The 15,194-nt window shown below is 38.0% G+C and overlaps 1 protein-coding gene across 1 annotated transcript; it reads left to right on the plus strand.

The window, feature by feature from the left end:
• Positions 1-6,452: 6,452 nt before the first annotated feature.
• On the plus strand, positions 6,453-14,063 carry ELMOD2 (ELMO domain containing 2). Its single transcript, XM_058838043.1, has 8 exons — positions 6,453-6,690; positions 7,430-7,458; positions 8,090-8,184; positions 8,961-9,090; positions 9,943-10,076; positions 10,645-10,713; positions 11,878-12,011; positions 12,435-14,063. Exons 1-8 carry the CDS (start codon positions 6,546-6,548, stop codon positions 12,590-12,592), a joined length of 894 nt encoding a protein of 297 aa, XP_058694026.1. The 5' UTR covers positions 6,453-6,545; the 3' UTR covers positions 12,593-14,063.
• Positions 14,064-15,194: the final 1,131 nt, after the last annotated feature.

Here is a 15,194-nt window from a genome sequence, read left to right on the forward strand (position 1 = left end):
CGACGCTCGGACCCACGCCGAGAAACCTCTTGACTGCGGCAAGTATAGACTGTTTTCACAACCAAAACGTCTCGGACCGGCACTTCGGCAGGTGATGTTTAGCCCAAGTCATACCATTGAAAGGAATAAGATGAATGTGTCTTTACAAACAGGTGCTGTGAATCTGCTTGTAGATAGGGCTAGAGACTGTAGATAAGGAAGTAACAGGAGAAACCACCAGTTTCAGAAAATGTTACAAATTGACAGGGACTATTGCTCAGCCAAGGTCATGCTAAATTCCTGAACTTCGAGAAAAATAATAAAGACTTGATAGAACTATCTTATGCAAGGGGTGGTGTGTGTGCGCATGCACATGTTAAGGGGGAGATGTAGTAGGCAAATCGGGAAGCCTGTACCTTCCAAGTACCTGCCACGTACCAAGCCAATGGAGAAGGAAAGAGGGTGATGTGGCTGGGAAAATCAGTATAATTGTGTCCTCCAATAATTTGAGAGACCCCATGGGAAATGCCTCATGGCCTCTCCTTTTGTTCATGAATAAAGTTACAGGACTCCTCTGTCTCCTTTTTGGACATAAATCCCTCATGATGTGAATTTTTTCTGCACATCATTGTAATGGTCAACATTCTTTTGCTCATTTAAAACCAATGGGGCATTTGTTTGCATATTGCTTGTAAGATTGTATCAGGAAGCCAAGCTGTGTATAATTAATACATGCATTTAGAACAGTCACAGAATCAGGTAAATAAACCAAGCTTTTCAGTTCACCTTTAAAGAGGAAGGAGGGCAAGAAGCTGCAAAATCTAACCTGATAAAAGTCTGATGGTACACTAGTACCTCTACACTGGTAAAAGTATTATACTTCAGCCACTTCACACATGTGCCTTTTCATTTAGGCATGCACACCTGTTTACTTTTTTAAGTCTTCAGCAATCCATAAGAAAAAATAAAATAAAATTAATCACTGTTTAGAATCTTCTACAACATAGTTTTTAAAGGGAATGGATACCTTATTTACCAAGGTTTCTGGAACCACTTACAGCAACACAGTTCTAATAGAACCACCTATGTTTTATAAGAAAAAATGTTGCTCCTTCTTATACCTGATTAGCAGGTATTTAGTGGCTTTTGCTTTCACATGTTCTCTACTTGCTCACAAATCTACCTTTCATTCTACACCTACGATAAAGAAAATATAGTTTTCCATTCTCTGTTGCAAATGTGCAAAGGACAGCTTCAGAAATCAGACTGGACTTGGGAAGCTCTCAAAAACATTAAGTTTTTGCTCTCTAAGCTGTTATCTACTTCCTTAATATATTACTATCATATATAATTTGATACCTTATTTACACAGAGGACAAAGTATTTTAGATAATTTGTTTTCTATAAAGATGTTTGTATTAGTAATACAGTATCTCTTCCTTCCTTTTCCCTATTTACTTAACAACTCTACCTCATTTTCTACCAAACCCCCAAATCATTTGGGAGGGTGTGATGCAAAGCACTGACAAATCCCACAACAGTTGTGTCCAGACACAGGTGTGCTGGAGTCCTAAGGTCAGTGCTGCCTTTATGTGCCACTCTTTATACTAACAACTGTATAACTATGTCCTTTTTGGAAATCTTAGACCTCACAAATTGTATGTTCCTGCTCTGGCAAGGTTAGTGCAACCTTCCTGTGTTTGAATTATGATAAGGATGGGTTTACATCTCTGTTTACTAATTACTTTGAATTATAAATGTTATTATTCATTAAAAATGCAGGAGACTGCTAGTAGCCTGAGTCTATACACATGAACTAAAAATCTCTGTGCGGCTCCATAAATTACCATGAAGCCTTGAGTGAGAGACCTCACTATTTGTGTCCTATACTCATTTGTTATAAACTTCCCTCTATCTTCTGTTTCTGTGCATTTGAAACTTTTTACTGAGAAATCTTCCTTAAGCTACACTTTGGATATGCATTTATAATTGGCTTATAAGATGCAGTACAATCACAATGCAATCCTCTTCTCCTGCTGCCTCCCCACGACCATTTCCCTTTCCCAGGTAATACACTAAAATCTCAGGGCGCAAATTTTGATGGAGGGTCAATGTAGATTTTGGCAAATTTGCAGTAAAATAGAGATTTAGAACTAAGAGGAACAAATGAACATTAAAAATGCCCCAAGTAATTAATAAAATATCTCTATTGGTTGGTGATCTATCCGTAATAAAGCCAAAGTGAACATGTAAATGATGTACTCAAGCCTGAGGACTGCTGAGGATAAGATTAACAGAAATCTAATGTTTAATTTTAGCTTATGTTCAGAGCAAGTAAGAAAAAAGAAGCCAAAACTATGCATGCTAAATGCAAGAAATCAGGCAGGCAGCACAGTGTCTGTGTGAAACAAAGTCACAACTTTCTCACACTAGCCTGACAGAGTATGGCCTGGGAAATCATAAGGTGGAATCCAAACAATCTTTGGAGAGAGAAAACAATCTTTGCAGGTGTTGTTTGTCACCTTGTTGTTTTCTTGTAAGAAACAATCAAGGGGTGTTGTTCCCAATTGTCCAGTGATGGTGATGTGTTGGTTTGATGACCAATGAGAGGTTTACCTTTTTGGATCTTCTCGGAACTGTCTATAAAATAAGATCTGGAAGAATAAAAAGTGCTCTCTTTTGCAACTAAGGCTAGAGAGTCTGTGTCGTCACTTCGTCAGTTCGTTGTTCCTAATACAATGTGACACAAAATCATAATATATTTCCAGAAACTAGCAACAAACTGACACAGTGTGAGGGGAATATCTGTGGAGACTGTCATTGACTGCATTTGATGTAATTTATTAAGGCAGCAGATACAGTTACTCAGCCATGCAGAGCTGTGGTGACCATTTACTTGATGCTCAATTCAGAGACTAGCTCATTAACTTAAAATGGTTAGTAGTACAATAAGGTAGTGCATTAAGTTTTTCTCAAAACAAAAATCAAAAATCTCATGACTAAAACTGTCATGAGCTTCCACTGCACATCAGAGCAGTTTTACCTCCCATCAGCATACTTTCTGCATTTTTGTCAAACAGATCATCTTTAAAAAGACTCTACAGAAGAACATGTTGCTGAGTAATCTGTAATACTTAACACTAAGCAAGTGATTTAGTGGACTGGTTCTCCTTACCTGCAAGAGAGAGTTCCTAGGCTTTCTTTGTGCTTTGTAACTGAACGTTTGTTCTTGCTCAGATGATTGCTTCACATTTTTATACTGTTTTCACACATCTGTGTGTAAGCAAGAGTAGATATAAGAAACATTAAAATAAATATTTGACAAAATACAGGCTCCTGGCTGAGCCAAGCAGTGGATTATTTTGCAAGTCCCTCATCTGCAAAGTCATATGAACAAAGAATAACTAACAGTAATAACATGAAATAGTTGCTCAACTAAGTTTTCTGACTAGTGAGAGATTGAACTGCTACTGCTAGTTACTTGCCCTGCTGTCACCCAAGAAACGGGATTTTAAAAGGTAAACAGATTATGGTCTTTACTTCAACCAAAGTCTCTGTGAACGTAAGACTTGAAGGCAACTACTGAACACAAGAGGAAGGTAGAATTTTTTTTAAGCTACGGCATGGTATTTTTGACTGTCTTAATGTAATTTATTAATTGACTGAACATGGTGATACAGAAGCCTCTTGCAGGATTCAAATGCTAAGATTTGTACAAAATCAAACATGCTGGCTGTTTTGCAATTTACAACAAGCTGTGAAAAAAATCTGTAAAAAATTAATTAATTTGTGACAGATTTTACTTTAAAATACAAAGTGAAGAAAACATATGAGCAAAAATAAGTGTAAGACGAACACTTGCATCTTTTAAACTCATATTTCAGAAGTGCTAAATTTAAACCAAGACCTTAAAATCTGTCAAGCTTACCTCAACAAATCTAATAATATCACAGAGAAGTGTTGTATAATGTACTGTCAGCACCAGATACTCATCAGTCCTGGAGACTGGAAGCAAAGAGAACCGAGAAAACAATAATACTGTATCATGTATATATTACTACAGTAAATCACAATAGGAAGTATAACAAATTCCAAAGCATGTAGTAAAAGTTACTTCAGTTCTTAACATTCCACACGAGATATAATTTCTGTTTAAGGATAAATATAATGAAAAAATAGTCATATTGGTATGAAACTATTTAATCCCTTAAAAGATGCCATGGAAAGTGAAACCCTTGAAGCAGCAGCACAGTTTAATTTTGGTATTAAAAAACCAACAAAAGTCTCATCAACTAGAAATTTCCCTGCATCATTTGTGCAGACCCATGCTTTAAAGATGCACCTGCTGGGCTTCCAAAAATTCCAGTAGCTCATACTTTTAATGAACAACCTCAGTGCAATCCATGCGTGGGCAAAGACTCAGGAAGAACCTGACCACCTTTACATTTTTTCACATTGTTGCAATTCTTCTGCCTTCCCAGTATTGAACTAACACCCTTCTGCTGGTGATGTAGTCAGGACTCCTCTGACAAGAAGATTCCAGCTATGTTTAAATACCACAGCAGCAGTGCACTGCCAAGTTCTCAGATACCTCAGGGAGGTATGGCACAATCTTTTTTTCTCCAAGTATTTGCTCAGAGTTGTGTCATACACAAACTAGGTGGGAGCTGCAGCTTACACTCAGGTCCTGCAATACAGACAATTTTCTTTCCTCCAGCTTCTGTTACCGGTTCTTAGGCTCTGGATCTTAGATTTTTTTAATATATTTTTTTTTAATATATATTTCCTGGGGTTTGGCTACCTTGGAACAACGTATATACAAGTAATTTGATAAAATCATCATGTCATCTTGTCACCAAGTAAGAACACTTTTAAATAGAGATAAGTACTTTCAAGCTTATTTTCACAAAATGCTCCAATGCTTTGAAAGTCAGATTGCTCCCTAAGCAGTTACATTGCCTCTTAACATGCAACATACATCACCTCTCATCAGTTTTTGAGAGTAGGAATAATATATGCAAACAATTGAAGTTCACACATCAATGGTTTCCCCACGTGAAACTCTGCACCCCTGTGAGTGTAGGAACCCAGAGAGAGGATGCCAAACATGTTGGTCCATGCTCTGAAATCTTCTGTGGGACGTAGGCCATCGGACCTGCTGTGTGGCTTTTGATTTTGTGTAAAAGTCACTTCAATTTCCACACATCAAAAAAATATATCAGAATGCAGTCAAGCAAGTCTGCCAGCTCCCTTTCAACACTCCAGATTTTGCATGCAATTCTGTGTTCAACCCATATTTACTGAAACAATTACAATACAATGGAAGTAGTGACTGAAACTAAATGGACAGCTCAGGCTGAACCTCCATTCAGCAACGGCAAGGCAGGATCCATGGCAACACACTCCTTAAAATCATTAGCCAACTGTTGCAAAACATGGGAATATGTAAAAATATTCTTAAGAAAGAATATCCATTGGTATTTTGATCTTTATCTACTTTCAAGCCTAACCAGCAAGATGGGAGATTTAACTCACGAAACACAAAGGACCCAGCAAGCTCTAGGTGATGTCCAAGTGTTAGGAAAGCAAAATGCTTTTTGAAGAATTGTCTTGTTAAGGTTTAGGGCTGGACATATTTCATTGTTCTCAGACCCAGGAGAGGTTAACAAAGCTTAGGAAGAAGAATGTACCACTGTGGACACAGCAGCTGTCCCACATTACACAAAGGATGCAGAATTTAGGGGCCATAAGGATATCTGGCAGAATTCCCAAGACAAGGCAGAAACAAATGAAGACCACACAGTAATTGCGCTGAAAAGTGCTCCAGCTGCCCCCCGGCAGGAGCAGATCCCGACCAACCCACAGAGCACCCACCCGAAAAACCCACCGGCCCAAAGGAGAGACTCAGCATGGGATTAATTAGCATGATAGGAGAGAATCATTAACCAGCAGAAGATAGAATACTGACTGGTAAGAGAACTGTGTAACTTGTAGCCAGTGAACACTAATCCCTTTGTTTGCTAAAATGTATAAATAGGAAAAAGTTCTGATAGTTAGGGCTCTTGATCTGTGGATTATCAGAGACCACCCAAGGTTGTGCAACTCTGAAATAGACACTCGATGTCTCTCTCGAGTGTGCTTGTTGTGCTTGTGTCTCTCTCGAGTGTGCTTGTTGCACACCGGGCGATCAATCCGGTTTTTGCGGGCAGCAGTGACAGCCCGGTGGGGCTGGAGCGGTCGTGCGGGCGGCGGGCGAGGGAGCAGGGGCGCTCGAGACCGATAAGGGCCACCGGGAAAGGGAAGCCTCTTTCTAGCCGGTACTTCCGCCGTGTCCCGTGTCCGCGATCACTTCCAGGTCGGGAGTTGGCTTCCGGCGGGATGTGGGGGGCGACAGGGCCGCGCTCGGTCCTCGCCGTGCTCTGAGGGGCCGCGGCGGCCCGGCCGCGAGGGGGCGCCGGCGGCAGCGCGCGGGGGGCCTGGGTGGCGCGGGTGGGGCGGGCCGGGAGCAGCGCCCGGGACCGGGCCGGGTTCGGGCCCCGCCGGCGCGGGGCCGCCGCCCGCGGAAGATGTGGGTGCACGTCTGGGGGTTCCTGTATAACAACTACTTTAGGTTCTGGCTGAAGTGGATCCTTCGGCTGCTGACCGGGAAGTGCGAGCTGCAGCGCCTTCTGGGCGGCGCGGAGGCGGGCGCGCGTCGGACGCTGAGCGTAGGTAATGGAGGGGCAGGGGCCTCCAGGTTACCTCAGAAGCCTCGTGTAGGGCTTTTTCCATTTAGCGTGGAGAAGACCTCCATGAACATCGATTCCAGCCATTAACCCAGCACTGCCAAACCCACCACTAAACCGTGTCTGCCTGTGCCACATCCACACATCTTTCAAATCTCTCCGAGAATGGTGGTGACTTAACTACTGCCCTGGGCAGCCTGTTCAGTGCTTTCGGTGTTGACATTTTCTCCCATATCCAACCTAAACCTCCACTGGCACAACCTGAGGACATTTCCTGTCCTGTCACTGGTTTTCTGAGAGAAGGGATCGACCCCCTCCTGTCCACAGCCTCCTTTCCAGTGGTTGTGTAAATATATGCACACACACACACACACACACACACACATATATATACACATTATATATATATGTTTGTTGAAAATATCCATTGATGTATTTCTCTCCTGACACCTTTTCAAATTTGTTTTTGTTTTATTCATGTAATTGGTGCTTTAAAAAATCCAAATCTACTTTCAGCATCGTACTGAAGAGTTATAAAAAACGTCTGTGTAAATGAAGACATTCTGTTACCTGTTAACCTATTCATTTTAAGATTGATTATTTTTTTATTACATGTATAAAGGGGATGTAAATTTTTATAATACTTATATACTGCAAGAACGCTTATTGTCAATTCTTTAAAACGGTTCAATTTATCTATGACATCTACTTTTTCCATATTGCAGAACATTCACTGGAATCATCAAAAAATAAGGTAAGAGATACTGGAGATGAAGGTGTAATAAAACCTTTTTTTCAGAGACAGATCCCTGAAAAATCAGAGAAAAATAACACATGCATTTACATTTTGAGAGGGGTAAACTGAAGAGGAGTAAAGGACAGAGGGAAGAAAACTTGGAATTTTGTGTTCTGTATGCTAGGTTTATTTAAGGTTTCTCAAAAATAATCCCATGTCCCTTCAAATGTTCGTGTCATTGAAATCTCAGCTTTGTTAGCTACCTGTCTTCTAATTCTGAAGCATTATTTTCTTGGCTGCACTTGTTTCAGTTTGATTTGGAACAACATATTTCAATTCAGCAGGTGAATGAAAATAACCTAGACCAAGCAACTCTTCAGTTTTGTATTTATTCTTTATACAATTCCTATGTAAACATCATTTACAGACTGACAAAGTTACAAATCATGCTTTGCTGTAATTATTGCAGATCTTTTCTATGTAGTTTGAGCCAGTGCATTGTAAGCAATTACATTGTAAGCAATTAAACTGATACTTTTCCTCGTACAGTAAGTAATACACACAACAGATATACAGAAGCTGAGCAATAATAGTAAAGTAGATCATGTCTTCATTCCTCATGAAGATATTAACTGTGTTAATTTTCTAGGTTTTAAGAAATGCTGTACATGTGGAAGAAGCTGAAGTGGAGAAGTGTGTTAGAGATGTAATGAAGGAAAAGAAGATTGAACTGAAGGACACAGGGTGTGTTTGGAAACCTCCCCCTGTTCTCACTTGTTTGCATGTTCTTCCAGTTGTTTAACCTAATACAATATTTAGGCCATTCAACACAAGTATTCAGAATGAAATCTGAAAATGAGGTGTGGTTATGTCCTCTTCAGTTCTAGAAAATGAATTGCAAAGTTTTAATTCATGTGAGTTTGGCATTACTATATGTCTGTTTTTCAAATCCTTTCTGTTACTCCATATTTTTAACTAGTATGATCATCGCATAGGTTGATTACAAGAACTGTATAATTCCTTAGAAATATTTGAGATAATATAGTGATGCCTGATTAATGCTTGCATTCATCTGCATAAGTAATTGGTGAGTGACAGGGAATAATCAAAATTTCAAAGTCTAATGAAATTCTTCTTTGAAACTATAAGTATTTCTGATAAAGTTTGACTGCAAGACTTACAAAAAGTTTGGGAGTAGGTGAAGGTACAGTGGTCAGGATGATATATGTAGTTTTCTTGTGTCATAACAGGTTTTAGCTTTTTTTTTTCCACCCCCATAATTTAAGGTATCTGACTGTAGCACTGGAATCAGCTAGAGATGTTTAATGTATGTAAGATCCATGTAGCAGTGTACTTAAACAGTATGCTGTAGTTTGTAAAGATAGACATAAAGCACTTCCTAATTCTGGTGTTTACATTGCATTAACATAAGAAAGGTCTTATCTGGTAATTCAAGCTACAATTTATGGCTGAATAGGCCTATTTAAAAAATTCTCTATGGTGTTTTGTTATTATTTCAGGTTTAAGACAAATTTGCATATATCCTTGCTACAGATATCAGGTTATAAAAAACTGTATTTGAATGTGGAAAACCTAAGAAAGATCCCGTATGATTCAGAGAATGAAGAACACGAGGAACAGTTAATTGAGGTGAAATAATTTTTAAAATACATGTGCTGTTTGTTTTTTTCCTCTCCAAGTCAAACATTTTGAAAGAACTTATTGGTAGCATTCTTACCAGCTGGTCTATTTAAAGCTCTTTTCTACTTAAAAATTGCAAAGCCATAATAGAAATGACACATTAATATAAAACCTTAAAAAGTAAACTAGAGTTACTTGCAATGGAATTATTTAGTGTGAAATCAGACATAACAACAGTATATAAATAGAAAAATAGATTTTTGATGCATCACTTAAGAGTCACTACTGAAAAGATACATAGCCTTGTGCACACATCTAACTTTGCAGATTCAATTCTAATTCTAATTCTTTGCATTCTTCAATTACTAAATTGAAAAAAAAAAAGACACTAATTTTTTCTTATTACTGCATCCCAGTCCATGTCAAGGAAGATAGTTTGATGCTGGAAGATGAAAATTATTTTCTTAGCTCTTCATAATTATCTCAATTTGCTGTGGAAGCCCCAACACTGACATGTTAAATGAGTATTCATTGAGAATTTGTATTTCAGTTTGTAGCTGTCCTATTATAAATGATGCATAAATTAATTTCTGAGGTGAAACAAGTCTTGGTTTCTTTGGTATTCTTACAGCATCTTTGTCTGTGAAGGGAAATGACCACATTTAATGTTAAATGTAATAACTTTCATAATTGCTGAAGTGAGCCAAAATATCAGACTCCAGATTGCCACTAACAGAAAAGAGTAGCGTGCAGGTTGTACCCTGTTCCTTGGTGAATGGTTTCTAGTGTGCAGGAGAAAGTGTTCTGAATTATGTGACTTGGAATACTTGAGCAGCATAACATGGAAGTATATTTGTGCAGCTCTGGAATTTGCTGATGCCTCACGAGAATCTGAAGGCCAGAATCAGCAAACAGTGGTGTGACATCGGCTTCCAAGGCGATGATCCTAAAACAGACTTCAGAGGGATGGGGCTGCTGGGCTTAGTGAATCTGGTGTAAGTGAAAAAAAGTATTTAATTCCTTTTGTAACTAATTTTCAATATTTGTATTTTCTGTAGTTAATGCTATTTCTAATAAAAACTGATTGGAAGCAAATAGGAAGCAGTATGTTCAACATTTCTAGTGGCTGCACATTGTAAACACATGATGTGGTTGGGTAAGAAGTGAGGGAAGGGATAGAAATTTGCCAAAGACACCTTATTTTTTGTTGCCTTATGATAGAGTTGGTAGGTTGTACCTAACTTGTCAAAAGCTTTAAAAATTCCTGAGTGTGAAAATTCCTACTGTAATGAAAAATAGACAAGTTTACGTATCTTTGATAAGCTAACTTTTCGACTAGGTTGAACTTCATATTTGATGTTCAGATCACAATGATCTTTTTTTTTTACAGTATTACTTCATGTGAATATAATTTAATTTGCTACCTTTTCCTTGGTTTTCATTTTGTGCCATTTTCCAGTTACAGTCTATTTTTCACGTTTAGTTTAAAGCTACAGATATTAATGTTGACATTAATGCAGCATTTTTTTTCAACGAATTTAACATAATATTTTACACTGCCAGGTATTTTAGTAAGCATTACACCAATGAAGCTCGTCAGATCCTTTCTCGGTCAAATCACCCAAAGCTGGGGTAAGTCACTCTAGAACTTTTTTTCTGGCTGCTTCTGTGTAAGAACTTAAATGAAGACTGCTAAATGTGTCCAGAAAGTAAAGAGGAAAATATATGTGTGTTATTTCCATTAAAGAATGAAAACAGGGTCAAAATAGAAAGGTGTGAGAAACCAAACACAGAAGGCAATTTCTAGCTGGAAAGTGAGTGCAGCTTTTTTTTTTTCCATTCAGAATGGATTTGTTGGGGCAAAAATGTTGGAGCAAAATATCATTATTTAACACAGTAAACACCTTTAACATTTTAGTTAATTTTATTTGTAATAGATTAGATTTAAAAATTCATACTTATTTTTCACCTTCTTACTGATCCTGTGTTGGGATAATATAGATTACCTCTTAAGGTCCTTTTTTTCTTCATCTAGGTTTCTGCTCTCTAATAAGTATTTACAAACAGGTGTTTTGTTGTTGCTCAACTTTAAATTTGTTTTTGAAAACTTAACATATTTAAACATTTACCTAATTTTACAGGAAAATACACTCTCAAACCAGTCAGATATAATAATCTAGTCCCTAGTTAACTTGATGACTTATCAAAAAACAGGAGCCCTTCATGACTTTGATTGTAAATAACATTACCCTGTGCAGCTCTGTCATGAACAGGATATGTGAGAGTTTTTCTCAACTACATAACTATATCATTGGCACAGATTTATTTTTACTTTTCCTTCCTCCACAAACTGTAGCTGTTGTTTAAGAATTTCTGTTATAATGCTTTTTATACTATGTAACAGAAAACCAAATTCTTTCAGCTTGAACAACCGGTTGAAATAGCTGTTGCATTTGCACTGCAACAATTTTTTTCACATCCAATGTTTAATATTCCAGCAGATGTAAGGATTTCAAATTAACAAGTTGAAGTCAGTGTTGATTATCTTTGCCATCTCAATATTACAATAACTTTTACATGTTTGGATGCACCAGGGAATGGTCTGTAGATTGCAAACAGCTCATCAACAGGTATTAAAGGAAAAATTTCAACTATCACAACTATCCTAAATCAGAGTGTGCTTTAGGATATCCTAATATCCTAGTCCTAATATTTAGGATATCACAGCTATCCTAAAGCAGAGGGAAGCTTTTAAGTGTTTCAATCCATAATGTAAAACCATGATTCGTGTTGCAGATATTCCTATGCTATAGTTGGGATCAATCTGACAGAGATGGCATACAGCTTGCTCAAGAACGGTGCTTTAAAGGCTTATCTCTACAACATGGTCTCTGGGTTGCCACAGATGAAGCACTTCCATCAATTTTACTGTAAGTATCTATGGCTTCTCTAGTACAGACTACTCAGGGTAGGCCACAACGTAGAGTTTGGGCTCTTTGGAGTACTCTTTGGAGTTCATCTCTTTTTGCATTAGCCAGAGCAAGCTGTTTGTCTTCTGCATCAGGTATTGGAAATATACCTGCTGCTTAAACATTGTGCTGCAGAAATGTACATTTAAGGATAATTTCTATGGCTTTCTATATTTTAGATATTCCAGTCTTAAAACTGAATATTTGCAGGTTTATTTTTTTATTCATTATTACAGCATCCAAAAGCTTGCTGTAGACTGGGATGGGACACTCCTTGTTTTAAGGGGTTGAAGAAAGTCCAAAGCTTCATTCTAGGAGTGGCTAGATCAAGGCATGAAATTGTGGAGGTAATTTTTGCAGATCTATATTTTATTTTCTTCACAGGTTATCTAGTTTATGAGTTTGACAAGTTCTGGTTTGAAGAAGAACCAGAAAGCATTATGCACTTCAACCAGTACAGAGAGAAATTCCATGAAAAAATTAAGGGACTTCTACTGGATTACAATGTGGTACTGACCTTACAATGTACAAAGAAACCTTAATTCCTCTGCAGTATATGAGGTTCTGTATCAAAAATTGAGTGATGCATTTGGATGGAAGTTTTGTGTGTTTCACCAAAAACTGTCTAACAATGGAACTTTTTTTTTACATTAAAAAAAAGAAAATTAGCAAAATTCAGTTAAGAAAGCTTGGACAATCAACCTCTGTTTACAGGTATTTTTATGCTATTCTCCAAAGGACAGCTTTTTGAAAAAGAAGTGAAACAAAACACAACCAACAAACCAACAGAAAAAGCAGCCCACAGATCTCGAGAACCTCTGGATTGCTTTACTTTTTTTACATTTTCTTTTATACTTGTTGGTGCAGGAGTGTGAAGCAGGTGTTTATGCTGCATCATATTTTCTATGAATGGGTTTGACTGTTAATGGTCTTTTAAAAGACAGTTTAAGTTCAGCTTTTCAAATCTGAATTTAAATTCCAGCCTTTTAACATAACAGTTGAACTTTTAGTTGAAATTATTGTGCTTCTAGATTTTTTGTGTTCTTGTTCCTTTATATGTCATTGATCACTCAACAATGTTAAATTTATTTGTAATTAAGAGGTACTCAAAGGAGACTTATTATTTGTTTATAATTTTGGAGAAAAGGCTTAATCCATCAGCATATTGATGTACTTATTAGAAATTACTTCTGGATAAGGAAGTTTATCCATGGATTTGTACCAGCCAGTTCCTATGCTTGGAAGAAGTTTAGTTTGCAAACAAACAAAAAGAACCACATGTCATCAGCATGAGGATAAGATCCTCAGGCTAAAGCTACTCTTCTAAAAGTATTCCTGTTGTAAAAACTTTTGATTCTTTCTAATCTGACTTCAAATGCTTAGGATGATTGACTTGGAATTTGTCAGCCCTTTCTTGTAGCAGCTAAGGGGGTATTCTTAGTGGGAGGTACTACAGATCTACTTTAGCCCTTTCGTAAAGTTAAAAAAAAAAAACCCTTTATTGCAGCTGCAGTCTTTATCTTGTAAAAATAAATTCACATCAGAGGACAAGTCCAAAAAAGATGTATTTTCCATGGAAGGGGTGCAACTTTGACGAGTTCCTTAGTCTTTCCATCCTCAGACAATCTGATAGACCGAACTTCATGTCTGTATTGTGACTTAATTATTGCTTAGAGCAACTTTAAATGTATTTGGTATGACCATCACTTTCTTTTCTAAGACCTTCTATTAAATAAGTGCCTTCTGCTGTTTTCAATCAGTTTTTAAATTTTGATTCTTCTAACTAGATCACAGCCTTAGGAACCTGAGTAATTTGAGAAAGATTTTTTTCACCATATATCTAAATAGCTCAGTAGCACAAAATTTGTATGCTGATACAAGTTCCTGTATTTGTTTTAATAGTCTCAGGTAAACTAGTTAATTTCTAGTCAATGACTACTCCAGAAGAGATTCCTGAAGAATATAAGCATTGAACACAATGAATGCAAGCATGAGGCAAGAGAAAGGAAAACACCCCCCAACACCTTCCCCCCTCCCATTTTGTAATGAGTGTTATAACACTACATAAGTATGAAATATAATTTGTAATACTGCATTTCTTGGAGATCATCAAAACCCACCTGGACATGGCCCTAAGCAGCCTCCTTTGAGGGACCCTGCTTTAGACAAGGGATTGGACTTTGTGGTCCCAGAGGTGCCTTCCCACCCCCGTAATTCTGTGAGTCTGTATTGTGTCAATAGTGACTTGTTGCACTGCATCCACCCTTGTGCTCTTGATCCCTTAAATGCTGGGGATCTCTTGCTGGTGGGGAAGCTCCTGATCAGGGTACACAGTACATGTATATGGGGTAGCACAGTTCTCTTTTTTTTATACCTTAGGTACAGATAAGTTAAATGTATTCAGGGTGGGAAGGATTCAGTCTCACCTGAGTTGGCTTGATGCTGTTCTACTGATATAAAACAAAACCCAAAAAACAACAACAACAACAACAAAACCCACCGTGAAGATGTGCATAGGGAGAGTATTTATGGTTTGCCCTGGTTTGTAAACTGAACAGCTGAACTGACCAGCAGATTCAAACTGACAGTGGGAGGCCCAGTTCTTTTGCTACTCCCCCATATGTGGATCCTGGAATACTCACCACTGAAGAGCTATGGTCCTGTGGAGAGCATTCTATGATTCAGGTCCTGTGGTGGAGCTCTCTTTCTCTGAGCCTTGCAGACACTGGACATGCCAAAAATCCAACAAAGGAAGTGGAAAGTGGACTCCTTCCCAGTGGCCCAAGTGGTTACTTTCTAGCCCCATTTTCTGTTGAGTTTGTCTTCGTTAATAATTTTCTCTACTGCTTGTAGATCTCCTTTACAAGCAACAAACATGCTGACTTTTTGAATTCCAGAAGTGACCCAAATTATGTTCAGCAGCAGCAGCAGCGGCAAAGGAAATCCTATTTGTTTTCATCTGCTGCCTACGAGCTAATAACAAAATTGTTTGCGTTATCTCTAAAGGCTCCCCTGAGCTGTGCCTGCAAGCTTTTCTTTTTGCTACAGTTGCAAAAGTAATCTACAGCCTTGTCTTTCTAGCATTGAAACTTTTACTGGGCTCCTTGTTCATCAGGAGACTGACATTCAACTGTTGCTGAGGCT

Source organism: Poecile atricapillus, chromosome 4, assembly GCF_030490865.1.
Source record: "Poecile atricapillus isolate bPoeAtr1 chromosome 4, bPoeAtr1.hap1, whole genome shotgun sequence".
NCBI classification, from domain to species: Eukaryota; Metazoa; Chordata; class Aves; order Passeriformes; family Paridae; genus Poecile; species Poecile atricapillus.

Coding starts and splice junctions, on each gene's coding strand:
- ELMOD2 (XM_058838043.1), top strand. CDS start 6,546: ATGTGGGTGCACGTCTGGGGGTTCCTGTATAACAACTACTTTAGGTTC. Junction 8,185..8,960: donor ATTGAACTGAAGGACACAGG/GTGTGTTTGGAA, acceptor TTATTATTTCAG/GTTTAAGACAAATTTGCATA. Junction 9,091..9,942: donor ACGAGGAACAGTTAATTGAG/GTGAAATAATTT, acceptor ATATTTGTGCAG/CTCTGGAATTTGCTGATGCC.